The following is a 21,524-nucleotide window of genomic DNA, read 5'->3' as shown; positions in this document are numbered from 1 at the left end:
TCAGAGTCCAAGAACTTGGATGGGAAAAAAAATTACATCTCAATTTTTACTATCTTCTGACCAAACCATAGCATGTCCCTCTATCATGTATGTAGACAACAGACCACAGTACTCAGACTTTGTCACCAAGAGAATGTGCGCAGATTTTCTTATACTTGTTGCAGATCTCTCCAAATACTGTTTTCACTCATGATTACTTTGAAATGACAGTAGTCATCAGATCTATTGCTGGATCTTGTTGCTTAATGTGCTAATAAAGAAATGCATAAATGATTATATGATAATTCAAAATATGATGACTATATTTTTTTAAATTTTAATTAATTTTTTGGAGACAGAGTCTCACTCTGTTGCTTGAGCTGGAGTGCAGTGGCACAGTCGCAGCTCACTGCAACCTCTGCCTCCTGGGTTCAAGTGATTCTTCATCCTCAGCCTCCCGTGTAGCTGCAACTACAGGTGCCCGCCACCACACCTGGCTAATTTTTTTCTGTACTTTTTGGTAGCAGGGAGTTTCACCATGTTGGCCAGGCTGGTCTCGCACTCCTGACCTCAGGTGATTCACCCGCCTTGGCCTCCCAAAATGCTGGGATTACAGGCATGAGCCACTACACCCAGCCAAATTTTAATTAATTAATTTTTATTTTATTTTATTTTGTTTTTTGGAGACAGGTGTCTCCCTTTGTTGCCTAGGCTGCAGTGCCATGGTATGATCATAGCTTACTGCCACCTCAAACTCCTGGATTCAAAGGATCCTCCCACCTCAGCATCCTGAGTAGCTGGGACCACAGGCACTCACCACCATGCCTGGCTTATTTTCCTTCTCCTCCTCCTTTCCTTCTCCTGCTCCTCCTCCTCCTCCTCCTTCTCCTCCTCCTCTTCCTCCTCCTCCTTCTCCTTCTTCTTTTTTTTTTTTTTTTCCTGTAGAGACAGGGTCTTGCCATCTTGCCCAGGCTGGTCTCAAACTCCTGGGCTCAAAAAGATTCTCACATCTAGCCTCCCAAAGTGTTGGGATTATAGGCATGAGCCACTGTGCCCAGCCAGTTTTTATTTTAGATTCAGGGATACATGTGTAGGTATGTCACAAGGGTTATATTGCATGATGCTGAGGTTTGGGGAATAATTGTTCCTGTCACTCAGATAGTGAACATAGTACCCAGTAGGAAGTTTTTCAGGCCTTGCCCTTCTCCCTCCCTTTGGAGTCCCTAGTGATGATGACTATAATTCTATGTGATTGATTTCATTTGAAACTCTATATATCTGGCTGGGCATGGTGGCTCACACCTGTGACCCCAGCACTTTGAGAGGATGAGGTGGGTGGATCATCTGAGGTCAGGAGTTTGAGAACAGCCTGGCCAACATGGTGAAACCCCTTCTCTACTAAAAATACAAAAATTAGGTGGGCATGGGCATGGTGGGCGCACCTGTAATCTCAGCTACTTGGAAGTCTGAGGCAGGAGAATCACTTGAACCCGGGAGGCAGAGGTTGCAGTGAGCCAAGACTGAGCCACTGTACTCCAGCCTGGGTGACAGAGAGACTCCATCTTGTCTCAAAAAAAGAAAGAAATAAAGAGAGACAGAAGGGAAAGAAAGAGAGAGAGAGAGAAAAGGCAGGAAAGAAAGAGAGAGAGAGAGAAAGGAAGGAAGGAAGGAAAGAAAGATTCTATATATCTTATGTGTTTTTAATTCTGAGAAAAGGGCAATAGGGTTTTTTATTTTTTTCAGATGCTAAAGAATTCAGGGCACAAAAAAGTTTAGAACTCTATTGTTTTAGACCCCTCTCTGCCTGCCTGGGGGTGAATGGATGGTCTGGGGTAGAAGGATGGTGGTTTGGACCAGGACAGTGACTGTGGACAGGAAGAGATGTAGAGGGAACTGGGAGGACTTGCAGATGGATTGGGTGGATGGGGAGAGGAAGGGAGGTGGAATTAAGGTTGACCTCTAAGTCTCTGGTCTGAGAAACTGGACAGGGATGTGGTTAAATGTTTCCCATCTGAACTTCTCACCATGAGACCTTCTGCAAACTGGGATGCACTTTCCCCATTCTTTCCTCTCTCTGGTGATTCAGAATGAAACCCACAGACACCTCTCTAGGCTTCTGGAGGAAAGGGGAATTTTCACTGAGAGTCATGCTGAGGAGGAACAGGAGTTAACAAATACTTTAATCAGCAAGCTAAGGGTTATAGGAAATCAGAAAAACACTGGTAATAAGACTTGATTTCTGGTCTTATTCATTAGATTCAATTCAGTGGGCATTTAATGGGGGCTTACCAGGTTCCAATATGAGTTAGGGATACAAGAAGAATAAGATATGCCTCTGGTCTGCTAGAATTTCAGTCTAGCAGAGGAAAGGTACACATAGGCAAATGCATTGACTTGGGAGACGTGCAGCACAGGGCAGGTGGGTCTCGTTTTGTGGGGCCAAAAGATTATGCAACTTGGAGTCCCTTTGAAAGAAAAAGACAATGTTTGAAACAAAAATTAGGTATGGGGTCTTGAAAGGGTTCACTGTAAATGGGGGGCCATGAAGCATAAGTGTTGCGCACTTCACAGTTCAGGTGAAGCGGAGGTGGAGGTATTCCTGGGCTGGGGTAGCTGGGAAAGGGAAGGCAGGGTGGACATTGTTTCACAGGATAGAGTGCTAGGACTTCAGAACCCTTAAACTGGATTCTGAGATGATTAGCAGCAAGAGTGAGAGAGGTCAGGAGCACAGGAGTACCCAGTCCACTGCCATACACGGAATAAGCAGAGGCACCCCCAGGGGGTCAGGGAATAGCGTTGAGCCGTCGAAAAGCAGGGATATTGATCAGCAGTGACTGTTTGGGTGTGTGGGGGTGAGACACTGGGATATTTATTTACTCAGACCAGGTACGTGTTTCAAATCCCAGAGGTGTGGATGGACTTACAGTGTGGCCTTCTAGTATGGTTTTCCAGACATCAACTATGCATACCCTAGCAAATATCCAGATATACTCCTTTTTTTTTTTTTGACACAAACAGTACCACATCATATCCTCTGTTCTGCCTCTTGAGCTTTCCACTCAACAAGACATCCTGCAGATTGTTCCATATCAGGACACAAAGGAGACTCCTCATTCTTGTTGATGACTGTATAGTATTCCACTGTAGAGCTCTACCCTCATTCATCCAACCCGTCCTCTCTTGCTGCATGCCCAGCTACCTTCTACTGTTTTACCAAAATGCCACTTGCTGCTGGGAACAGCCTTCTAGAGAGGTGCAGCCTTCTAGAGTGAGAATAGATAAATTTCTAGCAGTGGAATGGCTGAGTTGAAGGCTGTGTGCAATTGTAATTTTGATAGACATTGCCAAATCACCCTCTCACCAGCAGGTACAAGAATGTGTGTTTCCCCACACTCCCCAGTGTAGTATTACACACTATTTTTATATTTGGTGATCTGAGAGGTAAAAATGATATCTCAGTGCAATTGCAGTTGTGTTTATCTTATTGTGAGTGAATCTGAGTGTATTTCCATCCAGAGCTGTTCACATTTATTTCACTGGACACTCTCCAGGCCTGTCTGTCAGCCACATTACTACTGGGTTGTCGGTTTTTTACTTACGGATTCGTAATCACTATTTTTTTCTTCTTCTTTTTTAATTATATAGAGTTATTTGCAAAATCACTCTGTATATTAAAGAAATGAGCCCCTTCTGTTGAATTGCTTATATATTTTCCCAATTTGTTCACTTCCTGGCACATCAAATTGGTCTTTGGAATAATAATAGCATTGGGAAGAATTGAGGGGCATGTCCCAACCCCCACAATTTCCCAGAAGGAAAAAAACTGTAAGTAACACGTTATAGCTTTCAACTCTACATAAAATTTGCCAAGTAAATGATGAAGCATCAGTCTCGGTTCATTAACGTATCTATGTGGAACACCTACTGGGTGCCAGGTGCTGTTCTAGGTGCTGAGGATACAGTGGTGACTGAAACAGTCAAGATCACATTTTCATGGAGCTGACGTCCCAGTGAGAGGGGCATGTCATGAATGAGTAAACGGAATAGCGATGCCTGGAGATGGTGATAAGCCTTGTGAGGGAGATGAAATGGGGTGATAAGGGGAGGCCGGGTCAGGGGCTGGTATAGACTGGGTGGTCAAAGAGGGCACCTCTGAGAGGGTGACTTTGTGTTAGGACCCAGGCATAAGTGTCAGAATTAGAACTGCCCAGTAGAGGGAACAGCATGTGTAAAGGGCCAGAGCAGGAACAGGAACAAGCTTGATGCATTTGAAAAAAACAGAAAAGGGCTGAATGGCTGGAGCACAGCCAGGGAGGGAGAGGGCGGTGGGAGATGAGCAGGGAGACAAGCACAGGCCTCAGTATAAAGGGACTTGTAGGCAGGTGAGGGGTTTTGTTTGCGTTGTTGAGGGCTATGAGAAGCCACTGGACTGTGTGTGTAAGGCGGTTTTGCTTTTTCTTTCAGAAATGTTTAAACATAAACGTAGAGAGAATTATGTCATGAACCCCATATACTCTTCACCAAGCTCAATAGATATCAACATTTTGCCAGTCCTGTTGGCAAATAGGGTTTCATCTAAACTCCTTACTTTTTTTGGTGGGTGGAGGATTGAATTTTTTTTCCTCTCCCTCTCTCCCTACCTCATCCCCCCTTTTTTCTCTTTATTTTACTTTATTTTTTACTTACCACTATACAAACAATATTTTTTTTTGACATAGGGGGTCTCACTATGTTGCCCAGGCTGGTCTTGAACTCATGGACTCAAGCATTCCTCCTGCCTCAACCACCCAAGGTGCTGGGATTACAGGCACACACCACTGTGCCTGGCCCTGTCTTTAAAAATACTTTTATTAAAATATAATACATATATAAAGGTGCACAAATCATAGGTATACAGCTATGAGCACTCCCATGGAACTGGTACCCAGATCTAGAAACAATGTGGCCAGCCCCCAGAAACCCCCTGGTGTCCCTTTTCAGTCTTTACTCCCCAGACTTCAACCATTAGAATCATACAGGATGTTCTCTGTCATAACTAGCTCTCTCACTGATGATGTTTGGGAAGTCTATGTTGTGGCACGTAACTGTGACTTGTAGGACTGCTCATTCTTGTTGCCGTAGCTTCCACTGAAACAGTTTCTTTACCCATTCTACTGTTGTGGGCACTTGGGCTATCTTCAAGTCCTGCCTATTTCAAATGGTCCACGTGAACATTGTAGTACATGTCTTGTGGTAAACACATACACATGTATGGTGGGTTACATGCAGGAGTGGAGTTGCTGGGTCATAAGGGTGGTGTATGTTTAGCTTTCTTAGATAGTGTCTATATTAGTTTGCTAGGGCTGCCAAAACAAAGAACCACAAACTGGGTGACTTGAGAGAAATGTATTGTCTCACAGTTCTGGAGGCTGGAAGTCAGAAATCAGGGTGTCAGCAGGGTTATGAGGGAAGGATCTGTCCCTTCTGAGGGCTGTGAGGGAGGGATCTGTTCCAGGCCTCTCTCTTTGGCTTGTAGGTGGCTGTCTTTTCCCTGTGTCTCTTCACATCATCTTCCCTTTATCCATGTCTATGTCCAAATTTGCCCTTTTTATAAGGACACAAGTCATATAGGATTAGAGCCCACCCTAATGACCTCATTTTAACTTGATCATCTGCCAAAGACCCTATCTCCAAATAAGGTTAATCTCTGAGGTTCTGGGGGTTAGGATTCCAACATATCTTTTTGGGGGGTGGCAGGGAGTGGGGGGAGACACTGCAACCTATAACAGTGCTAAAGAGCTTGCGAAAGTGGTTGTACTAATTTACACTGTTTGCTGGAGCATTTTAAAGCTAATTCCAGACATGATATTATTTGCCTTGGGAGTGTTTTTTTGTTTTGTTTTGCTTTTTGTTTTTTTTGTAGACAGAGTCTTGCTCTGTCGCCCAGGCTGGAGTGCAGAGAGGTACAGTGGCATGATCTCGGCTCATTGCAATCTTCGCCTCCAGGTTCAAGCGATTCTCCTGCCTCAGCCTCCCGAGTAGCTGGGACTACAAGTGTGTGCCACCATGCCTGGCTAATTGTTTGTATTTTTAGTAGAGACAGGGTTTCACTGTGTTAGCCAGGATGGTCTTGATCTCCTGACCTCATGATCCGCCTGCCTTCACCTCCCAAATTGCTGGGATTTCAGGCGTGAGCCACTGTGCCCAGCTGGGGATGTTTTTGAAGGAGGAAAGACCTGGTCTGGTTTACAGTTTATTTATTTATTTTTGTCAGCCAGGTTGGAGTGAATAGGCGTGATCTCGGCTCACTGTAACCTATGCCTCCCAGGTTCAAGCAATTCTTCTGCATCAGCCTCCAGAATAGCTGGGACTACAGGCATGTACCACCACACCTGGCTAATATTGTATTTTTAGTAGAGATGGGATTTTGCCATGTTGGCCAGGCTGGTCTTAAACTCCTGGCCTCAGGTGATCCACCCACCTTGGCCTCCCAAATTGCTGGGATTACAGGCATGAGTCACTGCACCCGGCCTGGCTTACATTTTTAAATAATTCTATTTTTTCTGTGGAAATGTTTAAACAAGGCAAATATTTCATCAAGAAAGGGTGGCTGGGCACGGTGACTCCCAAAGTAATCCCAGCACTTTGGGAGACCGAGGCGGGCGGATCACGAGGTCAGGAGATCGAGACCATCCTGGCTAACAGTTGAAACCCCTAAAAGTCTCTACTAAAAATACAAAAAATTAGCCAGGAGTGGTGGCGGGCACCTGTATCCCAGCTACTCAGGAGGCTGAGGCAGGAGAATGGCATGAACCCGGGAGGCGGAGCTTGCAGTAAGCTGAGATCCGGCCTCCGCACTCCAGCCTGAGCGAGACTCCATCTCAAAAAAAAAAAAGAAAGAAAGAAAGAAGGGGTAAATAAAGAGTGAGCCCTCCCACAACTGCCCAGTTGGGACTCTCTGGTACCCCATGGTAGAGAGAAGCCTCTGGGTGCCCTTAGCTCAGGGATGCCATTCAAAGATCGAGTGGACCATCCCTCACTGCCCAGTGCCAGATTGCCATGTGGAGCAGCTTCCTGGTTTCAGCCCCTCAGGGTTCAGTTGATGCAGAGAGGATGAAACCCAGCCAGGACTCAGTCTGTCTTTCTGTCCATCCCACTCCCTGCCAGGACATACAGCAGCTCCTCCAGCTCCAGCAGCTGGTGCTTGTGCCAGGCCACCACCTCCAGCCACCTGCTCAGTTCCTGCTACCGCAGGCCCAGCAGAGCCAGCCAGGTAAGGCCCCCCACCCCAGATGGCCTCCCTGACACCTCCACAGAACTTCCTCACCTTCCTCTCCCCCTCACCCTGTGTATTTCCCCTTGTCCCTCCAGGCCTGCTACCGACACCAAATCTATTCCAGCTACCTCAGCAAACCCAGGGAGCTCTTCTGACCTCCCAGCCCCGGGCCGGGCTTCCCACACAGGTGAGACTGTCCATTGAGTGCACCAGGCCGGGCCAGCAGCAAGGCCTGCTGAAAGCAGGGTAAACGGGGGTGTGGAGCGAGTGAGAGTCTCCTCTCCATTTAACCCAGCCACACTCTGCCAGTGATTTGCTGTGAGACCTCAGGCAAGCCCATCTCCCTGTCTGAGTTAGCCTCTTCCTCTATAGAATGAGGGGAGCTGGCCCAGACGAGTGGTTCTTAACCCTTTCAGGTACATGGGCTCCTTTGAGAATGTGATGAAAGATTTAGATCTGATCTCCATTCCCCCCAAATGCTCATGTGCAAAAACACACAAAATTGTAGGGTGTTGCGAGCCTTTAGGCTACAAATGCCTGGGGCCTCTTCCAGCACTGCGATGGAGGATTCTCTGAAGAAGGCCTTCATTAGGTGATTATTTCACATCCACTTCCCAGACTGGAGACTGAAAACAAGGCCCACAGGTGTCTTTTATTTGGCCATTGTCAACTAAATTCCCAGAAAGCACCAGATTTTCAGTTCCTCTTGATAAACCAGAAAATCTGGCAGGGCCGTACCTGTGTCTATGTGGTGGCTTGGCGCAGTGAGCAGTTGGCCTGACCACTAGCAGGAGCAGAGGCCCCTTAGCGTGCCAGCTCTCCAGACCACCTTGGCACCTGGACCCCAAGGCCTTTCGTTCAGTTTGCTGCCTGAGTTATAGACTTTAATGATCATTTTCACCACCTTTTATGAATTTCAACGTTTTTTTCCACCCATTTTTTATAGCCCTTTAAAAAAATATACGTTAACTATTTCAGAAGGACTGAAAAGATTAGAGACTAGGCCGGGCGTGGTGGCTCACGCCTGTAATCCCAGCACTTTGGGAGGCCGAGGTGGGCGGATCACAAGGTCAGGAGATCGAGACCATGGTGAAACCCCGTCTCTACTAAAAAAAAAAAATAGAAAAAATTAGCCGGGCGCAGGGGCGGGCGCCTGTAGTCCCAGCTACTCGGGAGGCTGAGGCAGGAGAATGGCGTGAACCCGGGAGGCGGAGCTTGCAGTGAGCCGAGATTGCGCCACTGCACTCCAGCCTGGGCGACAGAGTGAGACTCCGTCTCAAAAAAAAAAAAAAAAAAAAAAAGATTAGAGACTAATACAGGTCTTAGCTGCAGTTCTGAAATCCCAAACACTCTGAAAGTCAAGTTGTTCTTGCACCATTGGTATGAGAACTCATTTGACTGCAAAACCTGCCCTGCCATGATATAAGGCAGTGTGTGACTTTTCTTTGCCCCTCTTGGTATGGCATTTTTGCTGCTGCAAAACTGTTACTGTATCTGATTATGTAGTAATATCCTTGACCCCAGTGGGGGTGGGAGCTGTGCCACATTATCTATGATATACATCCTATGTTGGCTTTCTTTCTTTTTTTTTTTTTTTTTTTTTTTTTGAGATGGAGTCTCGCTCTGTTGCCCAGGCTAGAATGCAGTGGCTCAATCTCAGCTCACTGCACCCTCTGCTCCCGGGTTCAAGCAAGCGATTCTCCTGCCTCAGCCTCCTAAGTAGCTGGGATTACAGACATGCGCCACCACACCCAGCTAATTTCTGTATTTTTAGTAGAGACGGGGGTTTCACCATGTTGGCCAGGCTGGTCTCGAACTCCTGACTTCAGGTGATCCACCTGCCTCGGCCTCCTAAAGTGCTGGGATTACAGGCATGAGCCACCGTGCCTGGTTGCCTATGCAGGTTTTCTGAAAACTGAAACAGGCATGGTGGTGCATGCCTATAGTCTCAGCTACTTGTGAGCCTGAGGAAGGAGGATCACTTGAGCCCAAGAGTTTGAGGCCAGCCTGGGCAACATAGTGAGACTGGTCTCTAATACAACAGCAAAACCTGAGAGGGGTGAGAGTGGGTGGATGATGAGAAGTTACTTAATGGGTACAATGTACACTGTTGGGGTGATGGATACACTAAAAGCCTAGGCTTCATCACTACACAATACATTTGCGTAACAAAATTGCACTTGTACCCCTTAACATTTTGTTTTTTGTTTGAAACAGGGTCTTACTCTGTCACCCAGGCTTGGAGTGCAGTGGTGCGATCACAGCTTACTGCAGCCTCAGCCTCCTGGGCTCAAGTGAAGCAGTCCCCAGCCCTCCTGAGTAGCTGGTACTACAGTCACGCCCCACATGCTCGATTAATTTTTTAAAGTTTTGTAGAGATATGGCTGGATGCTTTGGCTCACGCCTGTAATCCCAGCACTTTGGGAGGCCGAGGCGGGCAGATCACAAGGTCAGGAGATCGAGACCATCCTGGCTAACACAGTGAAACCCTGTCTCTACTAAAAATACAAAAAATTGGCCGGGCATGGTGGTAGGCGCCTGTAGTCCCAGCTACTCGGGAAGCTGAGGCAGGAGAATGGCGTCAACCCCAGAGGCGGAGGTTGCAGTGAGCCGAGATCACGCGACTGCACTCCAGCCTGGGCGACAGCGCGAGACTTCGTCTAAAAAAAAAAAAAAAATTTGTAGAGACAGGGTTTCGCCATGTTTCCCAGGCTGGTCTCAAATTCCTGTGCCCAAGCGATCCTCCCACTTTGGCTTCCTAAAGTATTGGGATTACAGGTGTGAGCCACTGCACCTGTTGTCCTTAAATTTATACAAAAAGAAAAAAAAAAGAAAAAGAAAAAAAAAAGAAAAAGAAAAAGAAAAAAAAAAAAAAAAAAAAAAGGACCGGGCACGGTGGTCTCACCCCTGTAATCCCAGCACTTTGGGAGGCCAAGGTGGGTGGATCACCTGAGGTCGGGAGTTCAAGACCAGCCTGACCAACATGAAAAAACCCCATCTCTACTAAAAATACAAAATTAGCCGGGTGTGGTGGCGTATGCCTATAATCCCAGCTACTCAGGAGGCTGAGGCAGGAGAATCACTTGAATCCGGGAGGCAGAGGTTGTAGTGAGCCAAGATCGCACCATTGCACTCCAGCCTAGGCAACAAGGGTGAAACTCCGTCTCAGAAAAAAAATAAAAATAAAAATAAAATTAACAACAACAACAAAAATCTGAAAAATTCCTAAACATCTGGCCCCAGCATTTTGGAGAATAATGGATCAAGGACCTGAGTGACGGACATCCCTGCACCCACCACTTGCTTCAGATCCTTTATTTTTAGGGCAATGAATCATCCCAGATAGAGCTGTTGCTTTTTTGTAAATCTCCCTAATTGCCTCCCAGTCCTTTTTTTTTTATTTTTTTTTTATTTTATTTGCAATCTACTCATTGCTTAGGACTTAATTTCTTAAGAGCTGTCTTAGATTCACAGCAAAACTGAGTGGTAGATATAGAGATATCCCATCTATCTCTGCCCTTGCACATGCACAGCTTCCCACATATCTATATCCCCAACCAGAGTGGTACAAGTGTAACAGCTGATGAACCTACATTGACACATCACTATTACCCAAAGTTCATAGTTGACATTAGGGTTCACTCTTGGCGTTGTACAGTCCATGGGTCTGCACGACCTACTCATCTTTAACCCGGTTCTCTCAACAGCCCCGTTGGGTAGACAGAACAGCAGTGATTGTTTCCATCCCGCAGAGGGGGAAAGTGAGGCCTGGGCTAAGCAGTGACTTGGTGGCAGGGCCAGTCCTTGATTCCCCGGTTGAGATGAGGATGAACCACTGCCTCCAGCTCCAGGGAAAGAGCCCTGGCTGCTCCTACTGGGAGTTCGCAGGCGTGAAGGGACAGTGCAGAGAGTCCCAGGCAATGAGGAAACCCATGTAGGGCAGCAGAGTCCAACCTTTAAAGGGATTGACAGTACGTGTGGAGGAAGGCGGGGGGAGTCTGCAAGCGGCGGATGGAACGCAGGGGCGAAGAGGGCGGGAGGGGGACTGTGCATCCATCGCTGAGCCCACTCCTGGTCCTCCGCCCTACATCCCACCCACCTGCCCACCCCACCAGGCCGTGACCCGCCCTACGCTGCCCGACCCGCACCTCTCGCACCCGCAGCCCCCCAAATGCTTGGAGCCACCATCCCACCCCGAGGAGCCCAGTGATCTGGAGGAGCTGGAGCAGTTCGCCCGCACCTTCAAGCAACGCCGCATCAAGCTGGGCTTCACGCAGGTCTGGAGCCACCTTGCAGGCTGGGCGGTGGGCGTGGGGGCGTGGTCAGTTGATGAATGCCGCGAGGGGCGTGGCCAGCCGGTGGGCGGAGCGGGCCCAGTGCCGGAAGGCCCCGCCCTGACCTCCGCCCCTTCCACGCCGCACTGGCCCAGGGTGATGTGGGCCTGGCCATGGGCAAGCTCTACGGCAACGACTTCAGCCAGACGACCATTTCCCGCTTCGAGGCCCTCAACCTGAGCTTCAAGAACATGTGCAAACTCAAGCCCCTCCTGGAGAAGTGGCTCAACGACGCAGGTGGGACTAGGCTGGGACTCCCGCGTAGGGGGCGGGCGGTGGCCAGTGGCCGCGGGAGGCGCCTTCTAATGCTCACGTCTCCCCCGGGGCACAGAGACTATGTCTGTGGACTCAAGCCTGCCCAGCCCCAACCAGCTGAGCAGCCCCAGCCTGGGTTTCGACGGGCTGCCCGGCCGGAGACGCAAGAAGAGGACCAGCATCGAGACAAACGTCCGCTTCGCCTTAGAGAAGAGTTTTCTAGCGGTGAGGCCCTCTCCTGGGTGGCCCTCACCTGAGGGGTGGCGGGCGGTGGGCCCCAGGCTAACAAGCCCTCTGCCTGCAGAACCAGAAGCCTACCTCAGAGGAGATCCTGCTGATCGCCGAGCAGCTGCACATGGAGAAAGAAGTGATCCGCGTCTGGTTCTGCAACCGGCGCCAGAAGGAGAAACGCATCAACCCCTGCAGTGCGGCCCCCATGCTGCCCAGCCCGGGGAAGCCGGCCAGCTACAGCCCCCATATGGTACCAAGAGCCCGCCTGGGGGGTGGGAGACCACAGAACTCCGCAGGCACCTGTGTGAAGCCCACCCTACCTGGTTGTCCACAGAGCCTAGAACAGAGGCAACGAGAGTCACTCTTGGGGACAGGCCATCACGTAGATGGGCACAGTCACACAGGGGCAGTTTCCAGGGAACTGTGGTTTTACCTGGGGGATACAAGCACCCCTAGATACACACCGACATAGCCAGACACAGAGTTATTACAGTGGCATAGTCACACAGGGAGGGATATATGTCCAAGGACGTGGTCCAGGTTAGAACACACAGGCTCACAGCCACAGGGAGGCAGGGAGAGGCATTTATTGGCCATTCAGGGACATTGTCACACCCATGGGTGTACTCTCAGGTCCATAGCTACACACAGGCCCACTTGATCTCAGACACAGCTGGGACATCCTTTATCCCATCCCTTTATTTCCATTCCTGGAAAAAGCTGTGATGTTCCAGAGAGGAGCCCCCACCCCCAGTGGGGTGAAGGAGGCACTGTCTGAACTGAGTTCTAAAGGACAAGGGAGAGTTAGCCAGCCACGAGAAGGCAAAGGGCCTTCCTGGACCAGTGTGCACTAAGGCCTAGAAACCAGGGTGTGCCCAGCCCAATTTGAGAAACTCCAGTGCAATTTAGTGTGGTTGGCGCTGCAGTTTATATGAATGAGGTTGGGGAAGGGGTGGGGGCATGTACCCTAAGTTTTACAGTGAAGAGCTGGAACTTGAACCATGGGCAGTGAGGAGGTAAGGAGGGGTTTTAAGCTGGGGAAGGAGAGAAACCACACATTTAGTGAGGTTTCTAGGGCTGATGCAAAGGTGAGACTGGAGGTGGGGTGGCCAAGAAGGAAGCTGGTGATGGTCCCAGAAAATCAAGTAATACGACATCTCAACACCCTGATGCAAAGATATGCATCCATTTAGCCTCACACTTCAGATCTGCTCTTTCCCTGCCTGGGTCACTTTGATCAGTCTCTGCTGCATTGCTTGCCAACCCTACTGGTAAAAGGGTGGTGTTTGCTTGTCCAGGGAAAAGAATTTTAGTTTTGTAGAACCAACAATAGTAGGAGCATGTAGAGCAGCCACTCTTCCGGTGTAGTCACTTCAGACAGGATGCAACCCTGCAGAGACTAGCCAGACAGGGTGGTGTCAGAAGAGAGGTTCGGGGTGCTCTTAATGGAGAATTAGCCCTTCATGCTTGTGGCTCAGGATCAGCTAGGGCAAGTGTGAAGAAAGCATGTGGAATAATACAAATGCAGCATTGTGCCAAAGCCCCCTGCCCCCATCCTGGGACAGAGGAGTGGGGTCCTGCAGGGAGCATCACGGGGGCTGCTGGCAGACAGTGGCTAACCATACCTCCTTTCTTCTCTCCTCAGGTCACACCCCAAGGGGGCGCGGGAACCTTACCGTTGTCCCAAGCTTCCAGCAGTCTGAGCACAACAGGTCAGGGAGGGCAGAAGATGATGAGGGGGGCCTGGGAGGATGTGGCACAGGCTGGAGCCTGAGGTTCCCAAGTGGCTCTGGGTGTCCATGGTCCTCAAGACTGAGCCCGGGGAGTGTGGGTGGGGGAATGGGAGAGACAGTGGGAAGAGGGCAGGACTCACCCCTCCTCTACAGGAGCAACTCAGCTTTAATCTGCTTCACGATTTCATATGAGAAAAGCATGGGCCTGGTAAAAGGTGAGGCACTTGGGTTTTGTGCCTGGCCTCTGTCATTTTTAGGCTGTGTGAATTCAAGTGCTTATTTTATCCTTCTAAGCCTCAGTTTTTATAAAATTATTATAAATCTGTAATACATACAAAAGATATAAATACATGTATGTAAGAGTGTATGTATGTATACACACATACATGCATACATACATACTCTTGTACCCAGAGTTCCCCTCCCTATTCCTGGGACACGGCAGGTTTAGATGTATGGTTATACACCATATATATAAGAATAATATAAAATTGGCCTGGTGTGGTGGTTCATGCCTATAATCCCAGCTCTTTGGGAGGCCAAGGCAGGCAGATCACCTGAGGTCAGGAGTTCAAGACTAGCCTGGCCAACGTGAGAAACCCTGTCTCTACTAAAAATACAAAAATTAGCTGGGTGTGGTGGTGTGTGTCTGTAATCCCAGCTGCCTGGGAGGCTGAGGCAGGAGAATCGCTTGAACCCGGGAGGAGGAGTTTGCAGTGAACTGAGATCACACCACTGCACTCGAGCTTGGGCAACAGAGTTAGATTCCATCTCAAAAAAAATATATATATATATACACACACACACACACATATGTACACACATAATATATATACACATAATATATATGCACATAATATATACGTAATAGATATATATACACATAGATATATATATACACACATACACACACAGAACAACATACTGCCCGTCCCCAGGCTAGAAAATAGTAAGTGGAGATTTATAAAGTAGTGCTTGCCTGGCACTGTACTAAGCTCTTTGTAAACTGCATTGACTGACTTAATTCTCAAACTCATTTTATGAGATAGGTTCTATTATTATCCCCATTTTCCAGACAAGGGATCTGAAGGTCAGAGGTTAAGGCACTCGCCCCAGGGCACCCCTGGGATGAGACAGAGCCAGGAGTTTCTACCCCAGCAGTCTGGCTGAGTCTGGGCCCTCAGTCCCTGCCAGGTTGCCCATCCCTCAGCTGTGGCAATGTGCCTGGCATCCCTCGCCCCTCCCCTAGAGGGAGCCATAGGGTTCTGACTCCTGGGAGCCCCCGTTTCTAGTCAGTAAAAAAGTGGTTCAGGGCGGGGAGTGCAGAGTGCCAGGGCTCAGCAGGAAGCAGCTGCTCTGACTTCCATTGTTATGATAGGGGTCACTATGGCAGAGGCACAGGGAAATCACTCTGGGAAGAGAGGGCAGGGAGGTCTAAGGCTGTTCTGACTGAGGAGATGCTTCGTGAGCTGGGTGGGAGGACAAGTAGGAGTTGACCCCAGGTTCCTCAGTGGGGGATGAGTGGAAGCTGAAGACCCCATCTCTCTGTCTCTCTCTGGCAGTTACTACCTTATCCTCAGCTGTGGGGACGCTCCACCCCAGCCGGACAGCTGGAGGGGGTGGGGGCGGGGGCGGGGCTGTGCCCCCCCTCAATTCCATCCCCTCTGTCACTCCCCCACCCCCGGCCACCACCAACAGCACAAACCCCAGCCCTCAAGGCAGCCACTCGGCTATCGGCTTGTCGGGCCTGAACCCCAGCACGGGGTAAGTGGGTGCAGGTGGGAGGCTGTGGGGAGAAGCAGGGTCGCTGCTGCTTCTAGGGTGGGGAGCTGCACCCCAGTTATGTTGGCAGGTCCCTGCCCCTGCTAATGCCTCTGCTTTGCCTCTTGCAGAAGCACAATGGTGGGGTTGAGCTCCGGGCTGAGTCCAGCCCTCATGAGCAACAACCCTTTGGCCACTATCCAAGGTGCGTGCTGCCTCATGTCACACCCATCGTCACCAGCCCTATCCTCTGGGGCCTCGAGCCCTGCCATTGTTGCTCCAGCCATGCCATCCTGCCCCTGCTCACTGCATCGCTCGCCTCTTCATACCCATCTCACCTTTGGGGAAGATGTGAGGGGTGCTGATGGGGGTCAGCGGGACCGATGGGGAGATGGGGGGCACTCTGGGCAGGACGCTGGAAGGCAAAGGTCTCCCCTGGCCCGGCGTGCCCCCAGCCCAGCCTCTCTCTCTCCCCGCCAGCCCTGGCCTCTGGTGGAACCCTGCCCCTTACCAGCCTTGATGGCAGCGGGAACCTGGTGCTGGGGGCAGCTGGCGCAACCCCGGGGAGCCCCGGCCTGGTGACCTCGCCGCTCTTCTTGAACCATGCTGGGCTGCCCCTGCTCAGCACCCCGCCTGGCGTGGGCCTGGTCTCAGCAGCAGCTGCGGCCGTGGCAGCCTCCATCTCCAGCAAGTCTCCTGGCCTCTCCTCATCCTCTTCATCCTCCTCCTCCTCCTCCTCCACTTGCAGCGAGGTGGCCGCACAGACCCCTGGAGGCCCAGGGGGGCCCGAGGCAGGGTCCAAACCTGAGTGAGGGCCAGCCATGCCTCCCTTCCCATTCCTCTGATCCCTGCCTTGGTCCCTCACCTGGGAAGAGGGCGAGGAGGCCAGTGGTGGGGACACAGAGGGTCCTCAGAGCAGAGTGACAAGGGAGGAAAGACCAAAAAAACCAACCAACCAAAAAAAAAAAAAAAAAAAAAAAAAAGGAAATAAACTAACCAACAAAAGAGAAAACCAAAAATAATCACAACAGAAACCAGCTGCCCCAAAGGAACCAGAGGTGAAAAACAAAAAAAAAAAAAAAAAAAAAACTAACCAAAAAAAAAAAAAACCCACAAAATCAAACAAACCAAAAAACCAGTCGCGAGCCAGACCTCAGCGTGCTCACCCTCACTGCTACAACGCCAAATAAGAACCCCAGCCAGGGGCGGAGAAGCCTCCAGCAGGTCAGACCTCATGCCACCGAGCCCTGGCTGTGGGACCAACCCCCAACCCTGCCTCCCCGCATGGGGGCTACAGATGGAAAAAGAAGATGCCAGCTTCCTAGTCCCGGCCCCCAGCCCTGGACCAGCGAAGACAGGGCACAGCCTGGGCAGATGGGCTGATGGGCTGGGGCTCAGCACCACCCACCAAATGTTCTTTTCCAGAAGGTGAAAGAGAAAGGGCCTGAACAACCTTACACCAAATATTCAGTAGCTTCATCCAAAGGATGTACAGAATTTTTAGCATTGTGCTCAACAGAATGTGTCCCTACCATGTGTCCCCCTCTCCCCTGGCCCCCAGCTCTCCCCACCTGGGCAGGGGGGCTCGCTTTAACCTCCTGCCTCCCCCCAGCCAGGGGAGAGTTCAAGAGAAGGCCTGGGGACAACTTTTCATCCCCTGTTCCTCCCTCTTTTCCCCTTTGAAAGGTGGGCTAGGCCATTTTGCCAAGTTCTAGCTCTCACAAGTCCCTCCTCAACCCTGTCACCCTCCTCTGCTCTGGAATCGACCCCCTCCCCATCTTATGGGAAGGTGGAAGTTTCAGGCTAGAGGGGATGAAGGCATTCAGTTGAGGGCATTCAGTTGTCTTTTTCCATCCTGTCTGTTTCCCTGAAAAAAAAAAATTCATATTCCAGTGCCTATCCGTGGGATCCTTCACGTTCTTTGACATTAACCAGAAACCAAAAAGAGAACTCACCTTGCTTTTCCCACCCCGTGCCCCTCTGGTACTGGCGAATGCCTCTCCCTCCCCCCCACATGCACACACGCACACACCCCAGTGGTGGGGTTCCTCGAGATGGCATCCCCATCAGGGTCCATGTGGTGGGACAGTGCCACAGCCTGTGGTCCCCATCTGAGAGGGTGCGGTGGTGGCCACCAATCCCACAAGACCTCCACAAGTCTTGGCTGGACCCTGTGTTTGACCAGCCCTGGACACATCTCCACTGACGACGGACAGAGGAGAGACGCCACTGGGAGCCACCCTGCCCTCCTGCTATTGTGGAGGCCAACAAAGTTTTGAACCAAAAACCAAAAAACCAGAAACAAACAATAAATTTAAACTAGAAAAAAAGAATTTATATATATATATACGTATATATATATATAAAAGGGAAAGAAGATGAGGACTCTTCAAGAATAAGACGGAACCGCGAGGCGGAGCCAAGCCCCTGCACCGGTGGCCCTTGTTCCCCGAGGCGGACAGAAGGACGGATGCTTCTTTCTCTTCACAAATACCTCATGGACGTCGTCTTTGGGAAAGCCGGAGGGGGCGGCTGGGGCAGGGCCTGTCCCTCGGCCAGGGCAGATAGAAGCAGGTGGGTGGGGCTGAGAGAGGGTGTCAGGGACAGGGGTGAAGAACCCCAAACTCCCCCCCCAAATCAACTGAAAAAGCTTTAAAAAAAGAAAGACAGGAAAAAAGGGAGTAAGAAAGCAAAAAGAACAGATGAAGGAAAACTTAACTTTCCGGTGGTTTGATTCCTCCTTTGATTTCTTTTTCGGTTCTCTTTTGTCTGTCCTCTCTCCTCTCCTTCCTCTCTTCTCCCTCCTTCCTCTCTCCTCCGTCTCCCTTTGCTCTCCTCTCTCAATCTTGTTCTTTCTGTGTCTCTCCTCAAACCAAAGTGTTGCAGTGAAGGACACGAGCCATTGAAATCAGGGTGGGGCCTGACAGCCACAGTGTGGCCCCCGCCCCTCGCTGGGCAGGAGCAGAGAGAGGGGAGAGCCCTGAGACCACAGGGCTTTGGCCTGGGCAGCTTCCACGTTCTGCCGGACACTTTGAGGAGAGGCAGATGGAGCCCCAGGCCTCAGCGTTCTCTTTTTTCTTGTCTCCCTTCTCCCACCCGGGAAATGAAACTGTTGGGCTGGGCCACGGAGGCAGCAGAGACTCGGCCATTGCAGGGGCCTCCGGGTGCCTTGTCCGGGCAGTGGTGGAGTAGCCGCCCCTCCCACCCCTGGCACGATGGGGCCTGGCACCTTGTTGACCCATCCTCGCCGGAATGTAAGCATCTCCGCTGAATGACTCCCTGCCCTTACCCTACCTCTGAGTTTGTCCATGTTTATTTCCTGAAGAGAGAAGGGACTGGCAAGAGGGCCTGGGCCCCAGCCCAAGGGTGGAGAGGGGGCCAAGGGCTCCTGACCAAATAGGAAGGACATTTGAGCAGAGCAAAATGAAAGGAATTACAACCAAAAACCCCCTCCGAGAAGACAGGCAGCATGGAAGGCATGGTGGAGATGACTCAAACAAAAACTATGATTCTAGACCAAAAAGGAAAAAAAAAAAAAAAAAAAAAAAGGAAAGAAAATCCAGGACTCACCACCACCCACTTCATCCTGCTTCCTCCCCATCAAGTCCCACCACCTGGGACCTCTCCCCACCCCAGTATGGGGTAGTGGGGCAAACAGACGAGGAGGTGCAGGGGGCAGGGATGGGGCAGATGCCCTGACGTTGGTGGAGGGAACCCTGTGCAGCCAGGGGTGCTGGGGACCCTCCCCATCCAACCCTCACACCTAGGAAAAGAAAAACAAGAAAAAAGAAAATTCCTGGGAGGGGGAAAAATAACCAAATCCCAAGCTTTAACTACAGCTGTGAAACCAAATATTGGGAAGGGGGTAGGAGGGAAGGAGGGGCAGGTGAGCCCCAGGTCTCCCCCCTGGGCCCCCCTCCCCCGAGGACTCGAGATAAGGCACCAAATACCTCATAGAACTTTAATGTTAAAAAAAGGAAACCAAATATCGTTGGCTGGGGGCCAGCCAGGGCAAGGGGCTGGGGGGCTGGAGGGAGCCAGGGTTGGGAAGGTGATGGGGGAATTCATGCCCCCCACCCCCATCTGCCCCTTCCACTCTGGTCCCCCGTCTCGACTCCGGGAAACAAAACTATCTCATCGTTTTTATTTTGTGGTCTGTACAGAGCCTGTGTCCGTGTGTCTGTGTGTGAGCGAGAGAGTTGGAGGGCTGGGGAGCTTTATGTGGGGGATGGGGAGGGAAACCCCAGGCTAGGCTATGGGCTAGGTTAGGTGTCCGAGGTTGGGAGCTGAGGGCCTGGGCTAGAAAGAGAGGAGAGATGAGTGGATTGGAGCAGTGGGGAGCCCTCTGAATTTCTCTTCTCCCCAACCTTGACCTCCTACTTAAGGGAGGGACAGAGACTGGGTCTACCCTAACGGTGGGCCTTTTCATTGTGCCAAAAAAAAAAACAAAAACTGATGCCAGTAACTAAACCACCTCTCTCTGTTCTCTTCTGGGGGGTGGGGTGGGTGTGTGTGTGTTGGGGTGGGTAGGGATGGGGAACCCAAGCCCCAGTAGGAGTTGGGGCTGAGATCAGGAGGAGGGGAAGGATATGAGTTTTCTACCCATCTCCCCGGAGAAGGCCATGATGGGCTCTCCAAGCCCTGGGGAGATTTGGCGAGGGACTAGCCAAGTCAGGGTGACCTCTTGACCTGACTAGTTTTTCTAACCCACCCGAATACCAGGGTGCCTCTCTCTTCCTCTAGCCCAGGGTAGGGGGACCTGAGTGAGAGAGTGAGACAGACAGCAAGATTGAGACACGCGGGCCCCCACTGGTCTCTGAGTGGGAAAGGCAAGTGCGAGAGATAAAGGCCTCCAAGAGAAAAAAGAAACAAACCAAAGATTTAACCATTAAAAAAAAAAAAAAAACCCACAGACAACTCCGCTACCTTTTTATACGTTGGAAAAAAAAGTGAAAAAAATTTAAAAATAAAAATTAAAAAAAAATACACAAAAACTCCAAGCCGCAGGTCCTTCATGCGGTTTAAACTTTGACCTCAGCAGTCTCCAAAGCAAGACGACGATGACAAAGGCGGAAACAAAGAAAAAATAATGTATATTTTTAAGTATTTGTCCTTGAATTGTTAGCTCCTTGTTAAACAAACAAGAAAAGGAGAGAAAAATCCAGAGAGAAGTGTTGCTGGGATGGAGACGACTATTTACTATGTCTGTGACCCCTCCCTTTTGCCTCCCTCCCCTTCCTCTCTTTCCTGTCCTCTATCCTTGCTGCCCCTCCCCCAACCTGTCCCCCAAACCCAGGGGCTCAGTATTTATTTATTTATATAATTGCAGGGTGACTGGGGGCCTCTCTCGGCAACTCATAGAGGGCCTTTGGATCATGGTGGGGTGGGGAAAGAGTGAGGAGTCTTTGGGAAGAGCAGGGGCCTGAACTTTGATCAACTCCTTTCTGGCCTCTTGTCCCACTGCTGCCACCATCACCTTCCAAATCCAGGGCTGCACTAGGGCAAGGTGACCACCCTACCTCGTAAAGACCTGATTGGCGCAACCCGTTCTGGTGTGGGTGTCTCTCACCGCCCAGAATGACTAGGTTGGAATGGAGATGGGTGAAGTTGGAGGGGGTGGCAAGTACAAGGCAAGGGTGCCCAAGAACTGGCATCCAGAAATCAGCCCCAGAGTAGACCTGTCTTTCCTCCATCCTCACCAAGTTAGCCTCCCTTTCAGTTCCGTCTGACCCCTGTGTTGGTAGCCCCTTCCTTCCCTTCCTGTACCCCCTCCCTGTCTCTTCTCGTGGTAGCGGGTTAGCGTTTCAGTGTTCTTAACTCCAATCTGCTTGTTCATTGTACAATGTGCTTCTTTTAAGGCCCCATTTTTGTAACTTGAGTGTGTCATTCATCTGGACAACAAACATCAAAAAATAAAAAATTAAAAACTGTACAGAGAGAAATGATGCCTGCTCTCCCTTGGTCTCCTCTCTGTCC

At 50.3% G+C, this 21,524-nt stretch overlaps 2 protein-coding genes and 1 pseudogene across 21 annotated transcripts in view; all 3 read left to right on the top strand.

Moving 5' to 3' along the window:
- Window positions 1-21,493, top strand: part of POU2F2 (POU class 2 homeobox 2) — a 75,822-nt gene extending 54,329 nt beyond the window's left edge. For 4 of the 19 annotated variants that reach the window (XM_050768435.1, XM_050768438.1, XM_050768443.1 and 1 more), the window contains 9 exons: window positions 7,126-7,231; window positions 7,330-7,421; window positions 11,350-11,511; window positions 11,664-11,805; window positions 11,900-12,048; window positions 12,128-12,304; window positions 13,700-13,766; window positions 15,350-15,551; window positions 15,680-18,266. In XM_050768435.1, the coding sequence (XP_050624392.1) occupies window positions 7,126-7,231; window positions 7,330-7,421; window positions 11,350-11,511; window positions 11,664-11,805; window positions 11,900-12,048; window positions 12,128-12,304; window positions 13,700-13,766; window positions 15,350-15,551; window positions 15,680-16,130 (1,548 nt within the window). In that variant the 3' untranslated portion in view covers window positions 16,131-18,266. Of the gene's footprint in view, window positions 1-7,125; window positions 7,232-7,329; window positions 7,422-11,349; window positions 11,512-11,663; window positions 11,806-11,899; window positions 12,049-12,127; window positions 12,305-13,699; window positions 13,767-15,349; window positions 15,556-15,679 lie in introns of those variants that run through there. The other 15 variants (XM_050768442.1, XM_050768440.1, XM_050768441.1 and 12 more) reach the window with 12 other exon arrangements.
- ATP1A3 (ATPase Na+/K+ transporting subunit alpha 3) overlaps window positions 1-21,524 on the top strand; it is a 193,556-nt gene that overhangs the window by 42,835 nt on the left and 129,197 nt on the right. The window lies entirely within an intron of this gene.
- On the top strand, window positions 18,251-21,493 carry LOC126941791 (uncharacterized; annotated as a pseudogene). Its single transcript, XR_007721429.1, has one exon. The product of XR_007721429.1 is annotated as an uncharacterized LOC126941791 (transcript).

The sequence above is a fragment of the Macaca thibetana genome, chromosome 19 (assembly GCF_024542745.1).
Source record: "Macaca thibetana thibetana isolate TM-01 chromosome 19, ASM2454274v1, whole genome shotgun sequence".
Taxonomy (NCBI): Eukaryota; Metazoa; Chordata; class Mammalia; order Primates; family Cercopithecidae; genus Macaca; species Macaca thibetana.
Note: the sequence above shows the minus strand (reverse complement) of the source record. Positions and strands in the feature narration are given on the sequence as shown.